Genomic DNA, 26931 nt, shown 5'->3' on the forward strand with positions numbered 1-26931 from the left:
TAATGTGCAGTCCAGCAGCTTTTCTGCTCATGATCTATGTCTAGCCTCTGCTGTTCTCTGTCTCAGTCCTCTACCTCCACCCATCCCTCTCCTCCGCTCCATTTCCATCTGTTCATCACGCCTTGTCTCTAAACTCCTCTTACTGTTTATCTCACCGTTTGGCTGATGCACTTTTTTTCCAACCACTTAGGCTGCACTTATTCATTTCCTCTCATCATCAATCATGCTCTTAAAGCGTCAGCACAGATTAGCCCACATGAAGCACAATCAATTATTTTTTTCACAAAATGTATTGTTATCACACACACACTGATTCAGATTAAATGATAATATTGTGTTCATAAGGTTGGTTTGTTTTTAGCCTTCTTTGAGTAAACAAATGAAAAATATAGGCAGCTGAATGTGCAAATGGCTTTAAGACTCTAGAACTTTGCAAATCTGTTTATCTCCAACATAAAAGATAATTCCACAAGACAGCTCCAGATGCTTTACTCTTAATGCTTTTACTCAATCATCATTATCTGAGGATTGTGTCTCATTGACTTATAATCTACTTCAGTAATAAAGCAATCTGCTGACAATAACAAACTTCCTTTCGTGTTCGTGTTCACTACACAGCTGCGGTTAGAGAATACATAGATGAGAGAATTCTGACAATTTGACAACAGCGAGACGGACAAACTGCCATCGACCCCACATGAAGAGTTTTGGGGCTTTGTACTAATTAACAAAATACATTTGTAAAGCCCCACATTTTTTAAACAAATAAATACAAAAATAATGTTGATGCCTGTGAAAACCCAGATAAAGTCTTCTTCTTTTTTTTCTTTTTTTTTTGTGAAAATATAACCTTTATATCTTTAATATTGACTGAGTAAGGCCACATCAAAGATTGACATCATAATAAAATTAATAGTTGAAATCAAACTTTAATACTTGTCATCTCATAATTAGATTTTGAGACTTAAGCCTAAATTCACAGACAGATAATTAATAATTAATAGTGATTAAGATTGAGATTTTGTTGCATACTGTAAAAAATGATTTTTCAAAGTTGCATATAACACAGATTATTTTCTAAATGCATTGATTTATAAACAACGTAGGCATTGCATGTATTTTTGAAATGTGAAAAAAATGCAATTTGACAATACTTCTGCATTTTAATTGTTTTAAATAATAATAATAAAAAAGTATTTTAAATAATTTTAAAAGATCATGTCATGTTCACGGGTGCATTTATACGTGCAATAATTCTGCTGGCTATATTTTTTATATATACTAGCCTAAAGCAGGTTCTTCCTCAAAATCCTGTTTAATGCAGGAAATACATCAACACAGGAAAGAAAAACTGCATTGGGAGTGATTTCATGTGGACTTTAATGATGCTCCTCAGAATCTACAAGAGGAAAAGTCTCTCCCTTCTCTAAAACGGAAGACGTTTTCTTTATTTTCATTAGAAGGAATGCATATATTTCAGGTTTCCTGACTGCATGTTTGCTTTCTAGTGTAGCTATAACAGAAGTCATCATCGAGGCTGTTTAACCAGCATCCACCGTTACTGGGCGCCCTAATAAATAAATAAGTCTCGAGAGGAGCCGAGCTGCTGATGTCAGGAGCTTCAGTGCTGCATTTACTGCTGCAGAGAGGATGAGCTTCTCCGGATCCACACATGCGAGTCTGACGAGCAACATGCGGACCGTCGCGATCATATCTGCGATGCTATTGTGTCTGGCCCCGCTAGTGAACGCGGGGAAAAAGGTTTTTAAATGTCCTTCTTCGTGTAGCTGCTCCAAAGAGTCTATAATCTGCGTCGGGTCTTCGTATGTGCCTCGATTCATTCCCAACGATGTCAGTTCACTGTGAGTCCTCATTAGCTTCTGCATCAAATCAGTTCGTAGGCTTCACTTGTGGAAATATAGCGTTTCAGAACCAGTGCTGCATGTGTTTAGTCATATTGCTTTTATATTTCCACGTACCAGGGTTTCATTTTGTGTCAGGCGTGTATTTAATTTTTATATTTTTTTTTGCATTTTGCAGGAGTATTGTGAATGGGACCTTCTCTGAGATCAAGGAGGCGATGTTCTCACACATGCCATCTTTACAGTTACTGTAAGTCAAGCCCATCTGACTAAGCAAATGTGTATGACATGATACTGATTCACTTTGCTTCTTGTAAACTGTGCATTTGGAGAAGAATTGGTAGATTTTGTCATGTTTTATAGAAGAGAACTGCTGTTGGGTTTTCTCTTGTGTTTGCTATAAACTAAAATATTTTGCTTATAATCTCTCACTTTACCTGAAAAGAAAAACAGTGGATAAAAAGTGTTTAAGATTGTTTTGATAGATTTACATGTGCATGGTATTGCAAAAAGAAAACTATTAAATTAGGCTACCAAAATATCTACCAAATTCTACCAAAAACTGTCCAGTTTTGAACAGTTGACCATACTAGCGTTGGATAACCTCAAAAACAGACTGCTTTCTGTATTAAATGATCTGTGTAATGTAAGATTGGAGAATATTTGGCATTTGTACAATAATGCATTCAGCCATTTGATTAGGTATATTGTTGATTTATTAAACACGTTTTTTGTCTAATGTTATTTAGCACTGGAATCCAGTGTACTTCTCAGCTAATCAAGTGAAGATGACAGATGACCATTAGAAAGGTCTCTTTCAATCACCCCTCAAGCTAAATTTAAAAAAGTCAGGGCACATTTGCTTCCAGGTTTTCCTCCTCTTCATTTTTTGACACTGAGCACACAGTGACTTGACTTTTCCATGCTGTCATTGGTGTATTGCAGGATGTCAGCGATTTAATACACTGACGTAGAGATATAGAGAAATAGAGAGGGCACTTTTTATCGCTGTGTATTACACTGCACTGTAAACGCACAGTCTGACTTGTTATAATTACAATGAAAATGATTTCTGGCGATGCTTGAACTCTGACAGGTTGCTCAACTCCAATGCCCTCACTACAATAAGGGATGATACATTTTCTGGCCTTCCGCACCTGGAGTACCTGTAAGTTTTCTTTAATAGTTATTTTATTATTTTAAAAAACTTTATAGATATACTGTAGATGTCTATTGCAGTGCTGTTGCTATAGAAAGGGAAGGTCTAATTGTTTTTAAAGCAATAGTTCACCAAATTTTTTTAACTTGCCGATAATTTACTCACCCTCAGACCATCCAATATATAGATGACTTTGTTTCTTCCTGGGAACAGATTAGGAGAAATGTAGCATTACATCACTTGCTCACCAATGGATCGTCTGTAGTGAATGGGTGCCATCAGAATGAGAGTCCAAACAGCTGATAAAAACATCCCAATAATCCACACCACTCCAGTCCATCAGTTAATGTCTTGAGAAGTGAGAAACTGCATGTTTGTAAGAAACAAATCCATCATTAAGCTTCAACAGTCTTCTAACAATGCTTTCTCCAGTAAAAATGACGTCAGCTGTTTGGACTCTCATTCTGACGGCACCCATACACTACAGAGCATCCAATTGATGCAATGCTACATTTCTCCAAACCTGATGAAGAAACAAACTCATCTACACTGTGGATGGTACATCTTTAAGTAAACTCTTTATTCAAGAGAAAAAAAATATATTGGGAAGCTGTGCAGGTTTGAACATTTACATAATTAAGATATGCTCACATTCTTTGAACATATGAATTTATCATTCTAGCTCTTAATTTTCTCTCCATTCTTCAGGTTTATAGAAAACAACAAGATTGAGACGACATCCAAATACTCTTTCCGAGGTCTTAGGGATTTGACTCATCTGTATGTTATTTCTAATGACATTAAATGAGAATACATTGGCTAATTATTTGAATGGTACTTTAATCTAAAGTGTTGCTGTATTCTTCACAGGTCTTTGGCAAACAACAACATTAAAGCTTTGCCCAGAGATCTATTCATTGATCTGGACTCATTGATAGAGCTGTGAGTCTAAGCTTCTGTAAATGCTTACTTAGCGATAACTATTATAATATAGTTCATTGAATATGAGATGATAAAATGTCTTTTTAAGCCTACAGGAATGTACACTATAAAATAAGGTCAATGCTTACTGTTATTTTCGTACACACATTTCGTTGCAGAGACCTGAGGGGCAATGTCTTTGAGTGTGACTGCCGAGCAAAGTGGCTGATGATGTGGTTAAAGAGCACGAATGCAACTGTATCAGACGTTTTCTGCACCGGTCCCGAGGAGATGAAGGGCAAGCGGCTCAATGACATGACGAGCTTACATAACGAATGCATCTCTACAGGTATGTGAATGAGGATGTGCATGCTAGGCATTGTTTGCAAGCTTTTTCCGGCTACAAATACAATTCAGTGCATTTTTTGGTAAAAATAATTATTAATTCTTAATGATAATATGAAATAACCACTGTTATAATCTGTTTTTTAAATGCATGTTATAGATCAAATTGTGAACAATTAATCTGGTTATATGCTTATTTATTTTTTTAATGACATTCAATTTCATAACTGGATATTCTAGTGAAGTGACTTCTCCAATCGATTAGTTCACTTAACCTCACTCTTGCAAGCTTACACTCATCTGCCTCCAACTTTGAGTGCAACATCCACATCTGAAACAACTGATATGTTTCTCCAAGTCCTGCCATACATAGTATTTTCTATATGGAAGTAAAATGATTATAACATCTTTTGCTGTTCACTCTTAAAAATAAACGTTGAAATGGGGCTTTCACAGCAATGCCACAGAACAACCATTTTTGCTTTCTTCAAAGAATCTTTCCTTGAACAGTTCTTAAAAGAACCATCTTTTATTAGCGTGAAGAACATTTTTAAGAATCTAAATGACCTTTTTTCCACTATAAAGAAACACTTTGTGGAATTGAAAAGTTCCATGGATGTTAAGAGTTCTCCATGGAACCATCAATGCCAATAGAGATGACTTTATTTCATGTCATCGCAACTTTAAAATCTGTGGCACACCATGCTGACAGTTGGCTGTCGGCCATCGCTGGGCAATCGACAAGCGTCTGTTGGGCTAGTTTTTGCAGTGTGTTCCACATGTGATGCAGCACATCAGTTATGAGATGCAAAGCAGTTACTAAGATGCTACTTTAACATATGTTTCCAGATTTCATTCCTCTCCACTCTGTGCCTACCGAGTCTTTATCTGTGGACACGTTCTCCCACAAGAATGACGTGTATGTGGCCATCGCTGCTCCCAACATAGAGAGCTGCATGGTTCTCCAATGGGACCACATCGAGATGAACTTCAGGAGTTACGACAACATAACAGGTACAGTCATATGAAGGATCGTGTATGGCCAAATTCAATTAAATTCAACTTTATCCGTATAGTGCTTTTTACGGTACAAGCCATTGCAAAGCAACTTTACAGGAAATTAAGTTTCTACAATATTTAGTAGTAGCTTATATGTGGTGACTGTCAGTTTATGACATATGACAGGAATTTTCTGAAAAATTAATACAAGACATAGTCAACCAGACTAAGAAAACTATTAACAGCATTTATAATGTGATTGCATAGTAAATAGCAATATTTGTTAGTTCTGCATGTTGTTTCTGGGTTAGCATCATCTGAGGTCCTCTGAGGGTCAGCATCATCTCTTCTCAGGTGTTTTGGATCCAGACTAGAGCTTGTGTAAATTCTTGTTGCAAAACAGAAAAAATAAATAAATAGAGCGATAATTAGCGTAGATGTTGTTCCAAAAAAAGGTAAAATGAATTAGTTTAACCCTTAATTAATTTTTGACCTCGTAAGGACTCTAGCTGCTGCATTTTGGACTACCTGTAGGTTGTTTATTGAAGATGCAGGACAACCACATATATAAGTGCATTACAATAGTCCAGTCTAGAGGTCATGAATGCATGAACTAAATTTTCTGCATCAGAAACAGATAACATGTTTCATAGCTTGGCTATGTTTCTAAGATGGAAGAATGCAGTTTTTGTAACATGGGAAATATGGTTTTCAAAAGACAAGTTGCTGTCTAATATAACACCCAGATTTCTGACTGTAGAGGAAGTAACAGTACATCCGTCTAGTTGCAAACTGTAGTCTACTAGATTTTGTGTACAGTTTTTTGGTCTAATAAGTCTCTGTCATCTGTTGGTCATACAATCTTTTACATTTGTAACACACTGTGTTAGCTTAGATAATTGAGAAGTTTCATCTGGTCTCCTTGAGGTATATAGTTGAGTACCATCAGCATAACAGTGGAAACTAATACCGAATTTTCTAATAATATTACCAAGGGGCAACATGCATATTGAAAATAGAAGAGGACCTAGGACAGATCCTTGTGGCACTCCATATTTTACTGGTGATAAATGAGATAACTCATCATCTAAATTAACAAAATGGTAGCGATCGGACAAGTAGGATCTAAACCATCTTAGAGCCTGACCTTGAATACCTGTATAGTTTTGTAATCTATCTATGAGTATGTCATGATCTATTGTGTCGAACGCAGCAATAAGATCAAGTAAAACTAGAAATGAGATGCAGCCTTGATTTGATGCAAGAACCAAGAAGTAATTTGTAATTTTAACAAGTGCAGTATCTGTGCTATGGTGGGGCCTGAAACTTGACTGAAATTGTTCATACAGATCTTTTTTTTTTTTTTTTTTTTGCAGTCCTTTCTGGAGAAATTGAGCACAATTGAGCAGACACAACTTTTTCTACAATTTTAGACATAAGTAATTCAGTAATTTAGTGGGTACAGGATCTAATAAACATGTTGCTAGTTTACATACAGTGATAAGTTTATTTAGCTCTTCCTGTCCTATAGTTGTAAAGCACTGCAGATTTTATTTGGGTGCGATGGATGAAACTGAAGTATTAGACGCTGTAGAATCTACATTTGTTATTGTACTTCTGATGTTATCTATTATCAAATAAATGTCATGCATCGTGTTTTCTTTTAGGTCAGTCCATAGTTGGCTGCAAGTCTGTGATCATCCAGGACCAGGTGTTTGTCATCGTTGCTCAACTATTTGGTGGTTCCCACATCTACAAGTTTGATGAAGACCAGAGCAAGTTCACAAAGTTTCAGGACATTGAGGTTTCCAAGATTTCCAAGCCGAATGACATCGAGGCATTTCAGATTGGCAACGACTGGTTTTTCATCATCGCTGACAGCTCGAAGGCTGGACTTTCCACTCTCTACAAATGGAACGACAAGGGCTTCTACTCCTACCAGTCACTTCACGAATGGTTTCGTGATACCGATGCAGAGTTTGTGAATTTGGACGGTAAGGCCCATCTTATCCTAGCGAGCCGTTCCCAAGTACCGGTCATCTACCAGTGGAGCAGAAGCACTCAGAAGTTTGCCTTGCAAGGGGAAATCCCAAATATGGAAGATGTAGTTGCTGTCAAGGCCTTCAGGATCAAGGAGGATCTTTATCTGGCCATGACCCGATACATCGGTGACTCCAAAGTCTTGCATTGGACTGCAAAGGAGTTCTCAGAGGTCCAGGCCCTTCCTTCGAGAGGCTCCATGATCCTGCAGCCATTTTCCTTCAAAGAAAGGTATTACCTGGCTCTGGGAAGCGACTACACCTTCTCGCAGATCTATCTATGGGATGCAGAAGAGAAGGTTTTTGAGCGTTTCAAGGAAGTCTACATCCAGGCCCCTCGTTCCTTTACTGTGGTCTCCACTGACCGGAGGGACTTTGTATTTGCTTCCAGTTTTAAGGGCAGCACACAGATCTTTGAACATATCATCATTGATCTGAGTCTTTAAGTGCTGTTGTGGACAGTTGCAATTAAGGCACATCTTCAGCAGTTGGACATTTTTCTGGAAAGGCCATTAGTGGGTTTTAAGGTGAGGGAAGTTGGGAAGCAAATGTAATATGGCATTTATCAGGTTCACAGTAATACGAATTACATCATGCATCTGTGTATTCTGGAAGGGCCTTGACATTTTTTTGGGGGGTTTTAAAATATTATTATTGTTATATAATATATAAAAAAAAATCCTCAGTCCCGCTCTGAGGAAAAGAGTTGCACTTGTCACCTGTAACCACCTAAATAACTGTACATAATGATACATACTGAAAATCTGAGAGCCTTTCAGAACTCTGTGTGCAACAGCTGATACTGTGCATGATGTGGCTGCAACAACACTGAGAATAAAAAAAATACAATTTTCAGAGCAGGCATGCAGATCAAGTAGTGATACAGGTGACAAATGCAGTACTGTTATCTTAAGAGACATTTTTACCTCATTGTTCATTATTTATTTAAATCACATCTCTCTTTCGGTGGACACATTTTTTATGTCAATTAATTAATCATTTAAAATGAATTGCCATTATTATAGTTATCAGGATCTGTTCAGAGCTAAATTAATCAAAACAAATATTTCCGTTGTGTGATTTTATGCAGAAATGTTTATGTGGTTGATTGTAATGGATCCAAGAATGCAGCCTTTTTTGGAAGAAACAGATGATCTACGTTTCAATACAGGGAAATTGTGAAAAGCACAAGCCTTTAAAAGCATCATACGTCTATTAATAGAGAAATAAACTTAATATTAATCAATTAAACTTAAAGTGGTTAACTGATTTTGGATAATGATTTCCTTTTTTTTTTCTTTTTTTTTCTGTGAAATGAATGTAAACTGCTTTTAGTTTTAAGTACTAGTGACAACTGTTGAATGTGTGACTTGTTTTGATGACAAGTGCAATTAAAATAAAAACCTCATTTTCATACTGTTTTCCAAGCTGGGATACAGAGAAAAGAACTGCACAACCCTAAATAATGAATGCAGCCTGCAAAAGCATGATATTCAGCTATTAATATTCAATAAATTTAAGTCTTATAAAAAAAATCTATAAATAACTCTTAATTGATCATATAATGTATTTATTAATACCAGTTTAATTTAATCTTATATGCAAAAACAGAATTTTAATTTTGTAAATCATTGCTTTATTCTCATTTGTTGAATGTTAGACATGTTTTTAAATACTAATGTAAATAAATGCGTGTGAACACTGACTTTCATTTGATTATTAATTCATAACACACCTGGTTTCTGACTATGGTACAGTTTTGAAAGAATGAAAAAATGAAGATGGTTGAAAGGCAGTTTTGATATTATCAAAATGCCATTGATTAGTGAAATAAACATTGCATTGGCCACAGATATTTATTCTGAGAACAGAATTAGTCTCGTACATTTTCATTCACTGAGCGATCTTATATAGTCGCTCGTTTTTGGATGCTGTTTAAATTAGGCATTCTGTAACATAAACTGTTTATTAGGTACAGTAAGTTGCCCCACACCTTTCAGTGTTTTTTTTACACAACCTTTTTTCCTAAAGTAGGTGTGGGGTGGTGTGTAACATGCAGTCTTATCTATATGACAGGGAATTTCATCCAAGGACCAATCAGAGGCAAATAAGTGTTATGTGTCAGGATCTTCAAACTCTTTCTACGTCGCCCATCCTTGCCAAGGTCCGTCAAAAAGTGTTTCGCTTCTTACTGATAGTGCCTCACTGGCCAACCAGATTTTGGTTCATAGATCTAATATCACTCCTCGACAGCTTGCTGCGGGCGATTCTAGTCGTGAGAGATCTTCTCTCTCAGGTGGAGGGGACAGTAGTTCATCCCTGGACCGATCTCTGGAACCTTCATATCTGGCCTCTGAGGGAAACCAACTAAGATATGCTGATGTAGTAGAGACTATTTTAAGTGCTAGGGCTTCCTCCACTAGAAGAAGTTATGCCCTCAGATGGCATGTTTTGGTATATGACACACCATGCAGACCCATTTCACTGCCAAATTGGTCCAGTGCTGGAGTTTCTGCAAGGGAACCTGTCCTAATGCACAACTCTAGTGCTCGAGGGTCTGGTTGACAACAGTTTCGAACCAACAGAGTCAGCACCTTTCAGGTTTCTGTCCCTAAACATGTTTTTTCTAATGACTATTACTTCTCTGAAGAGAACTGGGGATTTGCAGGCTCTGCCAGTCTCGCCATATTGCCTAGACTTTCCCCATGGTCTGGTCAAAGTTATTTTCCATCCTCACCCTAGTAATCTTCCGAAAGTTCCATTCTCGACAATGAGCCTACGTTTTATCAATAAAGCTTTCTCAAATCATCAAGACTTGCCTTAAATTCAATCTATAGATATAAAACAGTTCAAGCATATAACAATGTTAAAACGATGAACCTAGATAAATGTGCACTATATCCAATAGTTTGCGCAGAGACTATTTGTAGGAAATGGAGGCATCAGCGCGATCACTTGCCGGCAGCCATATCACCCTGGAGCCCAAGACCGGTTTCCCACTGAAGCTAAGCAGGGCTGAGCCTGGTCAGTACCTGGATGGGAGACCTCCTGAGAAAAGTAGGTTGCTGCTGGAAGAGGTGCTAGTGAGGCCAGCAGGGGGTGCTCACCCTGTGGTCTGTGTGAGTCCTAGCGCCCCAGTGTAGTGATGGGGACACTATACTGTCAACAAGCACCGTCCTTCGGATGAGACGTTAAAACCGAGGTCCTGACTCTCTGTGGTCATTAAAAATCCAGATGCACTTAACCACTATTATTCATGGTTTGAAATGCAGAACGACACACCTGCACAAAAAACTGCCCATAACTCCCAACGATCAGGCGCTTTTCTGTATCCAGCCGATGTAGGCAAGACCCTATCTGGGGGTAACCCACGCAAGGCTACGGGTCCTGATGTCATACCTGGCCGTGTACTGAGAGACTGTGCTGTACAACTGAAAGATGAACACCTCGTTGAGCCAGACCTCAGTCAGTCCATGTCAGCCACAACACCTCGAGCGCTACAACACTGAGCACAGGTGCTCCACAAGGCTGTGTGCTCAGCCTGCTGCTTTTCATGCGGCTGACCCACGACTAAACTGCCAAGTTCAGCTCAAACCACATCATCAAGTTCGCAGATTAAACAACTGTGGTAGGTCTCATTAGCAACAGTGATAAAAGGCACTACAGAGAGGAAGTGGTACAGCTGGCTGAATCGTGTGAAACTAACAACTTGTCCCTTGATTTGGAGAAGACAAAGAAACTAACAACCTGTCCCTCGATTTGGAGAAGAAAAAGGCGGTTGTGATGGAATACAGGAGAAACTCATTTGACCAACCCCCACTGACCATCGACAGCTCACATGTGGAGAGAGTCAGCAGCACTAAATTCCTGGCAGTGCACATCACAGAGGATCTCACCTGGACCACCAACACTATGTTACTCTCCAAGAAGGCACAACAGCGGCAAAACTTTCTTCACTGGCTAAAAAAGAGCAAGTGTTTCTCCACCCATCCAGATGAACCATCTCTCCCCCAAACCTTACCACAACTTTCATCAGTTCATCGCTCGGCTTTCGAAGAGAACAGCCGAGTGGTTCCAGTGCCACCATCCCACGTCGCTGGACTCGGCCATCCATCTAGTGGAGGACCACATGGTGGCGTGTCCAGGGGTCGGCGAACCCACAACATCAGTCTCTCTCTCTCCCTCTCCTTCTCTCTCTCGGCCTGTCCCTCTTCCTAGGTCCCGTCCACCCAGCCCTCCACGTGTCCCACCCTGGGGGCGGGGCGGGTTCGACCAAAGACATTACAAGAGTCCAAGGGCCCCGCCCCGGTGCCCTGTTTCTCCACTCTCTCCGTGCCAATTCTCCAATCCACTCCCTGCCATTGTGGCAGCGGGAAGGTCTGGGCTGGCCTGTTGGCGTTGTGGGGACCCGGAGCATTTTGTGGACAGGTGTCCAGTGATGGAGGTGGGAACGATGATCCAGTTCCTGGATGTCCCACAGGCCACCCCCGGTCAGGCAGGAGAGTACCAAATACCCATGAGTATCAAGGGGGGTACATATCCGGCCTTGGTGGATTCAGGATGTAACCAAACCTCAATCCATCAAAGCCTGATTCAACCGGGGGCATTGGATACAAGCCGCGTGGTTAAGGTGCGGTGCGTACACGGGGATGTGGTGGAGTATCCGGTTGTCCCGATTATTATTAAATTCAGGGGTCAAAAGCATAGTGTGGAGGTAGCGGTTAGACCCCACCTCCGGCATCCGATTATTTTGGGAACGAATTGGCCCACGTTTACTGTTTTATTGGGGTCGTTATGTGCGGATGCCTCTTGGGCCGCGCAGGTGCAAGTGGGAGAGACAGAGCCAGGACCGCTGAGTTCTGCTTCAGGGGAACTGAGCGAAATCGGGAGACTTATTCTCCCGGAGCGTGATGACTTTCCTCTGGAGCAGTCTCAGGACGAGATATTAAAACATGCTTTTTAGCAGGTCCGCTCCATTGATGGCCAGCCTCTCCAACCTGCCCACCCGCTCACCTATCCGTATTTTGCCATTTTAAGAGAAGGCTTGTATCGATTGACCCAAGACCCAAGATGTTGATTCCAATGAGCCGCAGGGAAATGCTTTTCCATACGGCTCATTCTAATCCTATGGCAGGCAATTTGGGACAAGCAGCAACACTGAATCGCCTCATGACCCGTTTCTTTTGGCCGTGCATTCACCACAACGTGCGCAGGTGGTGTGCGTCTTGTCCGGAATGTCAGTTGGTGAATCCACCGGCCGCCCCAAAAGCGCCTTTGCGCTCCCTTCCCTTAATGCAGGTCCCCTTCAAAAGAATTGGTATGGACCTCATCGGCCATTAGAGCGATCTGCACGGGGACATCGCTTTGCATTAGTCATAGTTGTCTATGCAACACGATATCCTGAAGCAGTGGCCCTCCACAACATTTCCGCTAAAAGTGAATAGAAGTGAATAGAAAGTGATAGAAGAATCCAATAGTAACACAGGTGAGCCCGATTTAGTTTTAGTTCCAAAAATGGACGGCTCAGTCCGGTTCTGTGTGGATTACCACAAGGTGAATGCTGTGTCTTTCTTTCGTGGGCTTCTCCCAAGCGGTCCTCCCATGGCACAGTCAGCTCCATCATAATTATGTTCTCGGTGCTCTCTGAGACTAGAATAATATCTGGTCTCATAGTTGTGCTGACAATGTGCTAGGGGAATTGTGCTGGGGGAATCGTTGTACACTGCCTGAATCAGGAAGGTTATGCGGTGTGGCTCGCTTTACCAGAGCTCTGTCCAGTCCAGGTGTTCTTGCGGTCCATGGCTTGCTCCCACCTTGTCCAGGCCCCCAGTTGCCCCATTCCAGCTGCTGTACTCATCCTTCCTTCCTCCACAGCAGCTCTGACCCTGTTCCCGTATTCGGCTGCGTTTCTCCTTCCCCTTCAACTCTTTATGTCGAGGAGGTGTTGGGAACATCCCCAAGCCTGCTCTGCCTCGTGCCACAACTCCCACAAGGTCTACGTGCCGCAGACGTGCCTGCGCATCCAGCACTGCAGCTTGGGCGCTCCACTTTCTTCCTGTCCTCACCTGCATTCCTGCCTGAGCCACCTTTGGGTCGTATACATCACCACCTCGCATGCCCGAGTCACTTTAAACTCCTCTTCCAGGGATTTCAGAGGCAACCGGAGCATTGTGGTGTTTCCATAGAGGACAATGTTGCTGAGGCTCCTGGGCAACCCTAACCATCTCCTGAGACAGCTGCTGACCTTTCTTTCCAAGGTCTCTACCGTAGAAATGGGAACCTCATATACAAGTAGCGGCCAGAGTATTCTTGGCAGGACACCATGTTGGTAAATCCATGCTTTAAACTTGCCGTGGAGGCCAGAACGGTCTATTGCTCTTAACCAGCTGCCCAGCTCCTGGCAGGTTGACTGGACTGATGTGGAGTCTCTAAAGGCTGCTGTCAAAAACCTTGCCCAAGCTTTTCACTGCTGTTCTGAAAGTGATGGTATCTTTGCCCCTTTGATGCTGCAATGGAACTTCTCCGTGACCTTGCCCTTCTTCAGCACTAGCGCACGGGTGAATTTGAAGAGAATTACTTACAGTTACAAAACCAACTATAAAGTGTTAATCTACGAATCAGGTATATTTAGATGTTTAATTTGTTCATCACAACTTTGCTAAAGAAGACGGGCCAATAATTTTTATATACTTTTTTTCTAGCTTTTTTTGTTGTTGTTTTTTTACACAAATGTAAGTTTCAAGGTATAGTATTAATATGAAGGTATTATTGAGTCAAAACGACTGAACACCTGTGACAGTGCGATTTGAAGTTGTAGAGAAAAGCCACACGTGTATCAGCAAATTTGAAGTCACAGAGAGAAAAGTTTTAAGAGTTGCAAACCTGTAGACTTTTTTCTCTCCCACAAACACAACACAACAGTCACTTGAAAGCGAAAAACAGTGTTTGAGATTCATTGCAGCAGATTCAAGCAGCTGTTATGTACTTGTGTATGAAAAATATACAAGACATTTCTGAGAAAATACTCTACAAGTGTGCAACTCTCATTGGATGAATTCACGTACTGATTTGCGGATGTCCTAAATTTCTCCTCGACTTCACATTTCTTGATGCGGGTGTGTAAATGCGTTTTGCACTGCAGCAATTGTATCAAAAATTTGAGTGTACAAGTTTCTTAAATTGTGATTTGTAAAATACGATTTGTGCACCTGCAATGAAGAATTTGAAAAGGTTTAACTGTTGTGTTTGTGGGAGAGAGAGAAAAGTCTACAGGTTTGTAACTCTTAGAACATTTCTCTCTGTGACTTCAAATTTACTGATACACATGTGTGGCTTTTCTCTACAACTACAAATAGCACTGTCACAGGTGTTCAGCAATTTTGACTTAATTTGGGAACCGTGTTTTTTTTTTTTTTTTTTTTTTTTACCAGAACCGTGAGCAATTTCTGAGTTTCTGGTGTGACACGTGACCAAGCGCTTTGGTTAAAAATGCGTCAGCAAAATGTAATGCAGCCTAATGTATCACATACCAAAACCCACAGACACTAAAAGCCTCGGATTTCACAGCTATTTCTTCTCCTGGCATCTTTAACAAGGCACAGTTCAATCACGTTCACACACTGGATTCACAGCATGAATTTTGGATGAGGAGGATGTTATCAGGCAAGTGTGGTGGAAAAAAGTGGCATTGCAGACGGAATTTTATGAACGGGTCCAAAACGGACCCGGGCCGGATACGATGCTCATATGACCGGGTCCAAAACGGACCCGGAGCGGATATGCGGCTCATTCGCGGATCCAAAGCGAAGCCGGGGCGGATGTACCCATTTATGTACGGATACGCAAAGGGACCGCAGCGGTGTCGGACCGGATCCGCGAGCCGCCACCGCGGCGGATCCGCCGCGGTGTGCAAGTGGACGCAGTTTCGGATCCGCTTTCTGGATCCGTTCCGGAGTTCACTGTACCTCCGCGGCGGATGCGTTTCGTAGTCAGTTTGCTGTCTGGGGAGCAGCCTTGCGCCAATGTTCTGACGATTCGGCGTGTCCCGTAAAGAAAGTCGCAGACCAAATAACAAAAACCAGCATTGCCTTTTTAATTACAGGGCACATTTTTTCCATTTGTTCACGCAGTGATTGACAGGGCAGAAGGGGGCGGAGATGTGATCGGCTCGGAATGCATTTTCAGTGTGCACATTGAATTTTGCTACATTCATTGCGGGACATTGAATGAAAATGCAATCTTAAGTGTTTTGACTGTGAGTGTTAATGCATTTAAGAAAAATAGCATTTAAATGATCATTTGGCAACAGTTTTTGCTTAAACATGTTAGACATATCTAATCATTTCTGTAATACATTTTCATTTTAATTTTGCAACTTATAAAGCGTTAAAATTAATATTCATTTTACATATCAAAACTGGTGTAGGAAACGCCAAATGAAAATTATGTAATTTAATTTTCATTTTAATTTTGCACCAAACGTTGCACAAATGTATTGGAAAATGTAAATGTAAATACAGAAATGCATTGCCATTTTATATTGCATTGTCATTTTGCATATTACATCCCAAATTGAATAATGCTACCCATATGCAGCTTGATAAATTACATACAAGAGCTGGTTACTGGTTATTCTACTCAAATACTTATGTAACACAAACTGATATGTATGAAACTATTTCTGACTTTTAAATAAATTTAATTGCCATTTATTTGAATAAAGAACTTAATTAGGCTATATAGGATTTTGTGTCACAATCTTGTGTGGTGTCAATTCTTCGATAAATGTCAGTGGCGTAACTGCAATAACTGCGAAATAACAATATACGTGTTGTACTTTTCAAGTCGTTTATTGCAAAACGATCAACGCCACACCTGTTTGTGTTGGACTTGGTGACGGCGGACTTAAATTCCAAAAGTTGTTACGAGTTCTATGAGGACGTGCGCTTTTGCCATTTTTGAGATGTGCAAACCGAGCGAATCACGTTTATGATCGCGGCATCTGCATCCTCATCTTACTTTTTTTGTAGTTAGATCCAGATTTCTCTACAGTCGATGTCGATTGTAAAAGGCACAAAATATCAGCTATAAATCAGGCGATCCATAGCCTACGTCTCACTTGGGTACCCTAGAGTTTTCTTAACTTAAGGGCTTTAATGAAACCAGGTTTAGTCCCATAAAGAACAAGATTTTAATTGTTTATGTTCAATATTTATGTTGTAGGCAAAATGTACAGTATCCCAGCCGGCATTTCAACGTTGAAACAACGTCAGGTACCATGGTTGAAACAACGTTGAATAACCTTTCGATTTTGCAAATTGGATCAACGTTGAAATCACGACGTGGATTCACCGTTGAAATCGCGACGCTGTTTCACCGTCTTACCTGCATTACGGATGAATTAGGGTCGTGCTGCAGCCCTGGGATGAAAGCTGAATGAGGTGTTGATTTTGAAAAGTTAATCAGCGTTGATAACACGACGTTGTTTCCCCGTCGTACCTTGCACCGTGTATAAATACACCTAGATCCTAGTTGGCATTTAGATCAACACGGTACATGCAAGGCTAAAAATCTAATGACTGGCAGCAATGGCTTTACAAACAACTTCAATAAACTACCACATGCTCAAAATTGTCAAACAGCAGTTTAATTTTGGAAACCTACTGTATAAAACAGATGAAAATAATCCCACACTTTATTATGCAGAGTATGCATGGAGGTAATGCTAAAAACAGGTAGTAGAACAATCCAAATACAATAATATTTAAAGGTTTTTGTGAAATAATTTGGTACATAAAAGCATATTTTTTTGCAGCACTTACAAGACAAACCCTTGTACCTTTATGACCGAAACCAGTGGATCTTTTATTTTGGTGGAAACCTACAGTTTCTGTCAAAAACATGTTTTAGTAATGTGTCTCATTACAAGAGTTGTGTACATTTGTGCAGTGAAAATGTGTTGCACAGTTCGAGAAGGGAACCTTCCACCAGTTGATTTCTAATGGGAACCCCCCCGGACTGTGTCTTCTTTACCGTGGGGAATGCAGAATGAGATTTCTACCGCAGGGCACTCTAAAATGTTAGAACCAGCAGCCTTAGTGTATACAGTGTGGTTGTGCTTCGGGTGATCCTTGAAAATGTCCCAGCGCTAGGTCCATTCTGACGCCGTCCCCTCCACTCTCTCCCACTTGTGCACTTTCTGTACCGTCCTGTATAAACATTTACATTTAATCATTTAACAGACGATTTTATCCAAAGCGACTTACAAATGAGAAGAACAGAAGCAGTCAGGTGTACAAGCGAACAACAACAGGATACAAGTGCCATGACAAGTCTCAGTTAGTCTAGCACAGAACGCATAGCCAGGTTTTTTTTTTTTTTTTTATATATAAAAGACAAGAAAAAAAGGAAAAGTGCTAGCATTAGTTGGTTAAGTTCTGGTGAAAAAGATGAGTCTTAAGATGTTTCTTGAAAATGAGTAAAGACTCAGCAGTTCGGATTGAGATTTGGAGGTCATTCCACCAGCTGGACACAGTCCAGGAAAAGGTCCTTGAGAGTGATTATGAACCTCTTTGGGATGGCACCACAAGGCGTCGTTCACTTGCAGAGCGCAAACTTCTGGAGGGAACATAAGATTTAACCAGTGAGTTTAGGTATGTTCACAATGTTTGACAATAACTTTGATATTGTGAAATATATTTAACTGAAAACTGAATGCAAAATAAATCACACAATATTTTCACTTTACAGTTCAGTAACAGTGAGGTTGGAAACAAAGTGGACAACACTATTCATTAAACACTTTTTTAATGTATTCAGATGAAAATGTACAATATTAACAAATTATTCACAAACAGTGTTTTCAGAGCCCCCAGTTACACTGTTTTAATCAAAACACTAGTAATACAGTGTAGTAAAACAAGTCAAATCAAATTCAGTACATTTTTATTAAACTAAGCACAATCAAAACCTATCACAAAAGGTCAAAGCATCTCTAGCAGAAGTGACAGTGCAATGTAGCAGAAGAACAATTTCTTACCAATGATTCAAGAATAAACTGGATCCTCGATGACTCTACAAGGGGAAAGAAGAAATGGTTTACTGAAAAGTTCTTAAAAAGCAGGATTTCATATTATACCATTTCTTTAAACCACTGGTTCTCAAACTTTTTATACCAAGTACCACTTCAGAAAATATTTGTTATTAAATATTAAGTTGCACCATAATGACCAACATTACATTTCAGCAGCGTAGTAGACCAAACTATTCAGCTACAGCTCTACAGTTAAAAAAATGAGGCAGTTTTATTCTAATAAGAATATTAATTGTTGTCAGACACTTTACCATGTTTGAACATTAACACTACAACTGTGCTTACATACACAGGTAAATGAAAAAAAAAAGTTTTAATTAAAATGTAATTTTAAATGTAATTATGTAACAAAAGTTACAAAACTGTACTGTACTTTAACTGTAACATACTTAAATGTGCAAAAAAAAAACTTACTCAAAGATTAAGTTAAAATATATTAACATTAATTAGTTTAATTTAGTGATTCACCTGCATAACAACTAGAGGGGGCCTGACACTTTGAGAAACATGGCTTTAAACAATCCTTTTTTTTTTTCATTTTCATTTTCATTAATTCATTAAAATTATATTATTTAAATACCGACATTTGCACTTATATGTTGCAGAAAACACTTTGAAACTATTATAAGAATACAAACATATATAACACACCTAATGCATGGGATTCATATCAGGAAAATATGGGAAAATCTCTAAAAGACAGACATTAACACATAACTTACCACCCAGCAAACATTGGTCCGACGGCGACGTCGTGTGGCCGGCCAAAAATAGTCGCGGTAGGACGGCATAAATCGGTAGAAATATGTATGGCAGAAGATTTCCTAAAAATGCATTCAGATATATTTGTACACGTTTATAGTTATATGGGGTTTCATGTATAATTGTTTCTTTGACTTTTAGATACGTGTAGTTCAATATTTACCCGCATTGTGAATCGGTTGTGAGAGGACGTCACCTAGTGACATCATTTACACGTGCGTTACACGTCCATCATGACCCTCTGTGAAATCCTTGTGGAATATGCAAAAGCTGTGCTTAAACACCTTGATTAATACTGCAATATTTAATTAAAGTGCACCAAGTAGTTTTTAAGAGGTTTTAAAGAGGTTGTGAATAGACGTCCACTGACGTCTTTTACACGTCTCTTCATGGTTTGTGAAAAGATGTCCAAGCAAGACTAGCAGGAAAAAAAAAATTATATACAAAGTAAATATATTCACTTTATCTTGTTTAAACCCAGAGAGCCCAGTGTGGTTAAGTGATTGCAAAGCAATGCTGCAATTTAGTCATTATTTCAACCTGTTTTATGTATTTGTTGTTATTATTTTTATGGAATCTATGCATATACATGTAAAACAGATATATATACCCGGTCACAATTTCGGTCTGAGTTGGATGTAATTGCCAAAACGGTGCTGCCAAGATGTAGACACAAAACATACTGATGTATTTCGTGATATTACAAAATCCCGCGATAGGATAGATTATCTCGCGAGATCTCGCTTTCTTCCGGAAGTTCCGGTACATCAAGCAGGCAACCACCACGAGGAGGAGAGGACTCGAAGAGGGCTCTTGGAGGGAGTTTTGTCGATATAAATTACATAAAATCTACCGTGGGGTAAGTACATTTTGTATTATTTGATTAACGTGCTTGAGTTTTAGTTGTTTGACACGAAGGAACCGAGAGAAATGATGCCCACGTTGTCAACTGAAATTCACTGAGTGTGGCTAAAATTAGCTAACGTTAGAAGGCTAAAAGTTACTTATATTTATGTGATCTTTATTGGTACGCTTTAATTAATTATTCAGGGGACATCACGGCCCTCCTGTCTTATCAGAAATGTCCTGTTCACTTTCTCACAGTTACACTGTGAGTGTTTCTCAAGGGCATCACATTAAAGTATAACACCTTTTGTATAATAAAAATAAAATCTAATGCTTGTTGATCACCTTTTTTTCCTAATGTTTCATTCATGATTCATTCATCTTGGTCCAAGGGTTTTTTTATTTAGCTGTAGACCATAAAGATATTTTGAAAATAAGTGCATGTCATTTATCTCAAATGTTTTATTTTATTTATTTTAAAAATACATGTATTCTCTTCCCTCAGATGCTGTGAAGAGGTGGAGACTCTGAATGGGATGCAGCAATGACAGAACAACTGAAGCTTGCTCCGGGAAGAGATGGGGGTGGAGGTTACAAGAAATGAGCCAAACAACTGTAGTGTGTTTAAGGGATAGTTCACCCAAAAATGAAAATAGTCATAATTTTCTCACCCTCATGTTACGATCGTAATAATTTTTCCTAAAGTGGCAGTTAATGGATTGTGAGATCTGCTTGGTTACAAACATTCTTCCAAATATCTGTGTTTATGAGACAACTGTGTAAGTCAATGTCAAGATTAATAAAGAATTGATAAAAATAAACTATCTTTTAACATTCTAGTAGAAAACATTCTCAGAAATGTAATATTTTAATTAATGTTGGTTCTATACAGTTTAAAAACATTTACCCCACTTTGATTTCATAAATAGCAATGATTCCAAACATATTTTATGATGAGGGTCTTATGTTTTATGATTTTCTTGTCACAAGACAACAATGGCTCCTGCAAGGTGTTTATGCCACATGTTCAAATATTAATAATGTTCTTAATATTATATGATTAATGTATTTTAAAATAAATGCAATTAATATTGATTTATATTATATATTAAAAACATTAATAAACACTGCAAATATAAATTTTTAACAATAATAATGGACTTTAAGATTGAGTATTTCAGCACTTTTTATTCAGTGATGCCCCTCATTAAATCATATTTCTGATTTAAAAAATGGTAGGCCTGTAAACGTATTTCAGAAATCCAAAATGGATACAAAGATAACATTTGAAAAACAATTTTTTAAATATATTATCATAGATAATATCATATCATAGATATCATAGATTCTTATTTGTCATTGTCCCAGTAAAGCAAACATGAAAACAATATGGTCAGAACACAGAAAGGTATACAGGTTTGAAACATGAGTTTGAGTAAATGAAAGAATTTTCCCTTTATATAATAATTCAGTATTTTGTAATTAGTATTTTAGTTTGGTTAACAGATGCTAAACTGTTAAAAAACAATAAAATGTGCTAAATCAGAACATGCTTCTTTGTTTGCATATGACCACAAATAATGTGTTATTGTTAGTGATGTACACGTGATTAAGATGTTTTATGGACGTTCATGTCTGACTGGACCGATCTTGAACTTCTGTCAAGATGTGTTAAACCTCAAGACATAATTGATAGCCTTGCACGATGTTACACAGTGGGTGTGTGATTATTTTATATGCAGGCTTTTATATACATACACTTAAACTATGCAGCAACGCATTTAAAAATCCAGAAGACAACGACGTCCAGAAATCGACGCATTTAGACGTCCAGGGACGTGCAGAAGAGACGTGCAGTTCACGTCTATAAGACGTCAAAGACGTCGGTTCAACTTTCATTTTGGAACTATTTTTCAACCATGACGGGACGTCTCGGATGGACGTCTTTTCAACGGTCAAAAGACGTCCAAATGTTTGCTGGGCAGCAACACATTAGGTGAGCATCTAACTTGATCATCTGTGATAAAGCAATGCAAAAATAGACACACGGGTATTTATTTATCTGCAGGTTACATGTCCTTTAAACTACCCATTTGTAAACTCTGGTTATACTTTACTATTTTCAAAAGATAATAAAGATAAAGTTAGCGATTTTCTTACCTCATTTTGACAGGATGTTTTCAGGACCTCCCAGAACACCTGACCCTTCTTGTGTTCACAGTTTTTGTTCTCCATTGACATGTCACGACTCAAATTCGCTCAAAATAAATAAAAAATGTACAGGCAAATATGAAATAATTCGGGACCGACCGAGCAGTAAGTTATAACGAGCAGCAGCTCACAGTTAGCCGCCTCACTCACAGAAAGACGACAATAACGGTCATATTTTTAAATGTAGAAAGGCGCGAACCGATTCATTGTCCAGTTTCCTGAATGACAGCCAGATTAACCAATCATGATAGAAGTAATAAAATAAAACTACCAATGGGAGTTGTTTCAGTTTGATAAAGCAGCGAAATGTATAGTTTTATTGTTGTTAATGATGATAATATTTAACATATACCTTTAGATTTTAGAATAGGTATCATGACTAAAATATTTTTAAATGCTATTAAAATAATAATTAATTTAAATAATTTAATATAAATAATTTAAAAGCTTGTTAACCTTTTTCTACCATTTAGCATTAAACATTTTTAACGTTGTTTCATTAAAACAACTGACCTTATTTCAACCATATTTCAATGTTGAAAGTTGGTCATGTGCTGGAAGTTTTTCAACAGTTCATCTTTAGACGTTGAATCAACGTTGTTTCAACGTTGAAACCACAACTGACCTTATTTCAACCATATTTCAACATTGAAAGTTGGTCATGTGCTGGATGTTTTTCAACCATTCAGCTTTAAACGTTGAATCAACGTTGTTTCAACGTTGAAACCACAACTGACCTTATTTCAACCATATTTCAACGTTGAAGGTCGGTCATGTGCCGGCTGGGATGGTATTCGAGTATCTTGCTTACGCGTTCCTGTAATGAATGACGTAGCCTACTGTAAGAACAAAGAAGGGCGTATAGTTTCATTTTCACGAAAGCTGAAGACTGTGGGGAGTTTGTAACACCATTACACACAAAAAGTAATAGAATATTTTGCGTAAGTATTATTTTCATTTGGCGTTATTACTGGTTACTCGAGTAATAACGTTACAGATTTTAATTAGCCTATACTTTTTCAGCTTTACAGAACAGTGTTAAGTCATATGGCAGATTTTTCTCTCTCGTTTTCCTTAACGCAGCATACAAACTACAGAGATCTGATCACTTGCTTTTTAAAAATTGGACACAATGATATCCAGAATAACATTTTATAGGCTTAGATTATAATTTTGACATGTACACACACGCTTGCATTTGTGGTTTACGGGGACTCGCCATAGGCGTATTGGTTTTCAATATCGTTTTATCGTTTTTTTCTTTTTATATAATATTGCTAGTTGCTGGTTAAAGAGGTGAACACTAGCCCTACAACGACAATGACATGGGAAAGGTTTTATTATATGGACCTATTAATTATTAAAATATTTATAATACACATATGAATACATAGCCTATTTATATTAAATATACATATTTTATATATAACATGTTTTTTTAATTAAATATATAGATGCATGTGTGTGAATTTATATATACACATTTGTTGCCCAACAATGTTGTTGTTGTTGTTGTTAATTTCGTCCCAGTCTTTAGATTTGTTCTGTAGTTCACAACTAAAAAAATAAAAACATTAAAGAATGAGCTGTATTAAATGTCCATAATGACAATAGTGTTTAACATCTCTCCACAGACTGAAATGAACATTTGAACATCCATGGAATTCCAGATAACATTTCCAATTCCAATTCCAATTCCAATTCAGCCAGTACTTAGAAAAACAGACCCTCTAATAAAATGCATCATAGACAACAAGGCAGACAAACTTCGCAAAATAATAAGAGGCAGAGATATTAATGGATTGTACCCTTCTGAAGACTGGAAAGATGATGTTACTCCATTATCTGCAGCAGTTTTATGCAGAAATGAAGAAATCTGCTCTTATCTACTTGGAGAGTCAGCCGATCCAAACAAACCCTCAACAAATGGACGAACACCTTTAGATTATGCTATTTTAACAAATGGAGTTTCACTGAGTATTGTGAAAAGATTACTTGCAGCAAAAGCTGATCCAGACGGATTTCAGTTGTTTACTCCATTGCAATGTGCTGTTGATCGTGACCGTGAAGACATTGTGAAAGCACTTATAGAGGCTGGAGCTTCACCTGAAAGGAACTATGGGATGAATCCAGAGCTTGATAAAAAAGTGGAGAGAATGATTAGTCGATTGTCTTCACAGAGTCAAGTGTTTGAGAATGTACATCAGTTTTTCTCTCTTTCTTGTGCTGTAGGAACGAAGAAGGAGATAGAAGTTTTCAGACTCTATAATAAACATTTTTTTCAAGAGCATCCTTTCATTCATACAGTTTTGTTTGAGATGTATTTTGGTGTCATTGGTAAGGGTGCAGAGCAGTATCGTCAAAGTGCCATTAAGTGGTTAAAAGACACAAAGAGTGCAGACAGATACATTGAAGGAGTCATCAAACGCTTCCCAAGAATGCCTCAGAAACACTGGCCAAATGCACTGAACTGCTTATATGCTGCTTTGTGTGTCAGTGAAAGCATTTCTGCTCCACTATTCACTGATCTTGTGCCAATTCTAACAAAAAGTCTTCAGCACTCTGGAAATGCACAAGGAGAAATAATAAATCAGGTGATTCTTAATATACTCAATGTCATGATGCAGAAGACGTCTGAGCAGAAACTGGGAATAAACCTTTCTGTCTATGAGAAGTTATGCAAAAGTCTATTGCCTTTCACACGTCCTGATCATTCAAGTCTGATTAGAGTTTGGACCTATGGACTGTTTGCTTATATATATGACATTGCTCCTAAACTTGTAGCATTGACCTCTGTCCCAGAGATGATACTAAACACTGCAGAGATAGAGATGGATGCAGTCATGAAAAAGAAACTGCACAAGTTGGATGAATCACTGAGACGTCCAGCGGGTTCGAGTGCAGTGGATAGTTTATGTGAGGAGACTGCAGCTCTATCAACAAGCAGCAAGAAGAAGAAAAAGAAAAAGAAAAAGAAGAAAAAAATCCAGCAAGAGGTTGGATCACAGGAAGGTGAAAGTAAAGAAGAACCACTGTCAGACACTGTAGTGACATCGATTGAGGAAACAAATTCCAGTGTGCAGCCATTCATACAACCTGAAGAGAGCCCAAATATCTCAAGAAGGTGGCATCAAATCAGCCGTCGTTGGAGGTCCAAGCTTGAGAAGCTAGCTAACATTGATGCTAGCAAAACATACAGACTGGGAAACCTTACGCTTGTTCTTGACCCTGAATTTCTGATCGCTAAAGGAAGTGATGGAACGCAGGTTTTCCTTGGTTTGAAGGATGACGGCACTGAGGTGGCTGTGAAACGAATGAACAGGTTTAATTACCAAGACCTTAAAAATGAGGAGGAATTTCTACGACTTCCAGAACTTGAGAGTCCCTCCATTGTGCGATATGTGGACTTTGCAGAGGATATGCATTTTGGGTACCTTGTTCTTCAGCTTTGTGAGTACACACTGGAGGAATATATCCAAGATCACTTACCAGATGACAGCGCTGAGAGATCTTTGATCCTGAAGAAGCTGGTGAAGGAAGTTCTTGACAGCTTACAGGTTTTACACGACAAGCAGACCAAAGTGCTCCATCGAGACATCAAACCCCAGAATGTCCTGATTGGTAGGAGCTTAACTTCTGTGATTAAATTAATTAGAATCCTTTTTGAGAAATAATTTTAACTTTTGTATGTTACAGACATAAAAGGACAAGCCAAATTGGCTGATTTTGGCATAAGTCGTCGACTGAAACAAGGCGAAACCACTTTACGAACAAGCATTGCTGGAACTAGATGCTGGAAGGCAAAGGAGACCATTAATGAGAAAGTCAACACTGGCTACAAGAGGAGCTCTGACATTCAGGTGTGTTTTCAATATTTATCAGTTAACTCAAAGTTTGCTAAAATTGTACTAATTCTGAATTAACACTGTTCCCTGACTGAAGGTTGCTGGGATGTTAATCTACTACATTCTCTCTGGAGGACACCATCCATTTGGTGAAGATGTGGATTGTGAGTACAACATTTCACGAGGAATATACTCACTGGAGCTTCTGGATGATGATGTAGCGAAGGATCTCGTCGAGTGGATGATCAATGAAGATCCAAATGAGAGACCAACTGTGGAGCAGTCCCTTGCACACCCCTTCTTCTGGACTGATGAAAGGTACAATGATCATTGCTCAAAATATGTTCCTTCTAAGCCTAAAGCAATCTGTTTTCAATCACAATTTACTTGTGTATAGTTTTTAGACTCTATATAATAGATGATACAGCTGATTGTATAATGTTTCTGAAATCGTCTCAGGAGAGTGCGGTATCTGAAAATATTGGGAAATGAGAAAGAGGCTGAAAACTGCCGTAAAGCAGATGAGGAGCTCCTTAATGCCATTGCAAAATACAGCGAGGGGAAGAGCTTTTCTGAATGGAAGAGTAAAGTAAGTCAATCATTAAAAAAAACAAAACTGCTGTTATTGATTATTTTATGCAACATTATTGACCTTGCTTTTAATTGAAGTTTAATTGAAAGCTTAAATCTTTAATTAGTAATGTGGAAATTCATTGATCAGAGTAAAACTATGGTTTTCACAGTTGCCTTCTGAGCTTGTGGAGAAACTGGACGGTAAGAAGAAAGCCTATCCTGAGAACACACTGGGCCTGCTGCGATTTATACGCAACCTGCACGAGCATTAGTGAGT

General features: G+C 38.7%; 2 protein-coding genes and 1 long non-coding RNA gene across 6 annotated transcripts in view; 2 read left to right on the forward strand and 1 right to left on the reverse strand.

Annotated features, from left to right (window-relative positions):
• Window positions 1–1365: 1365 nt before the first annotated feature.
• On the forward strand, window positions 1366–9030 carry LOC128016447 (leucine-rich repeat LGI family member 2-like). Its single transcript, XM_052600954.1, has 8 exons — window positions 1366–1862; window positions 2041–2112; window positions 2959–3030; window positions 3730–3801; window positions 3892–3963; window positions 4122–4291; window positions 5137–5301; window positions 6954–9030. The coding sequence occupies exons 1-8, from the start codon at window positions 1651–1653 to the stop codon at window positions 7769–7771; spliced, it is 1653 nt and encodes a 550-aa protein (XP_052456914.1). The 5' UTR covers window positions 1366–1650; the 3' UTR covers window positions 7772–9030.
• A 7919-nt stretch (window positions 9031–16949) lies between these two features.
• Window positions 16950–22843, reverse strand: LOC128016453 (uncharacterized). The gene is made up of 3 exons (XR_008184177.1): window positions 22186–22843; window positions 18364–18398; window positions 16950–17942 (listed from the first exon to the last, which is right to left on the reverse strand). It is a non-coding gene; the product is annotated as an uncharacterized LOC128016453 (long non-coding RNA).
• LOC128016449 (uncharacterized) overlaps window positions 21739–26931 on the forward strand; it is a 30371-nt gene continuing 25178 nt past the window's right edge. For 2 of the 4 annotated variants that reach the window (XR_008184174.1, XM_052600957.1), the window contains exons 1-6: window positions 23026–23177; window positions 23871–25857; window positions 25933–26096; window positions 26179–26399; window positions 26541–26670; window positions 26825–26925. Coding sequence is in view for 3 of the 4 variants with exons in the window: in XM_052600957.1 (XP_052456917.1) it covers window positions 23895–25857; window positions 25933–26096; window positions 26179–26399; window positions 26541–26670; window positions 26825–26925 (2579 nt within the window). In the remaining variant the exon portion in view is untranslated. Of the gene's footprint in view, window positions 22022–23025; window positions 23178–23870; window positions 25858–25932; window positions 26097–26178; window positions 26400–26540; window positions 26671–26824; window positions 26926–26931 lie in introns of those variants that run through there. The other 2 variants (XM_052600958.1, XM_052600959.1) reach the window with 2 other exon arrangements.

This window comes from Carassius gibelio, chromosome A7, assembly GCF_023724105.1.
Source record: "Carassius gibelio isolate Cgi1373 ecotype wild population from Czech Republic chromosome A7, carGib1.2-hapl.c, whole genome shotgun sequence".
NCBI lineage: Eukaryota > Metazoa > Chordata > Actinopteri > Cypriniformes > Cyprinidae > Carassius > Carassius gibelio.

Bases quoted from the DNA above. Each gene is read 5' to 3' on its own strand.
- LOC128016447 (XM_052600954.1), top strand. From the start codon at position 1,651: ATGAGCTTCTCCGGATCCACACATGCGAGTCTGACGAGCAACATGCGG. The intron at 1,863-2,040 runs GTGAGTCCTCAT...TGCATTTTGCAG, and splicing joins CCCAACGATGTCAGTTCACT to GAGTATTGTGAATGGGACCT. The intron at 3,802-3,891 runs GTATGTTATTTC...TATTCTTCACAG, and splicing joins CTTAGGGATTTGACTCATCT to GTCTTTGGCAAACAACAACA.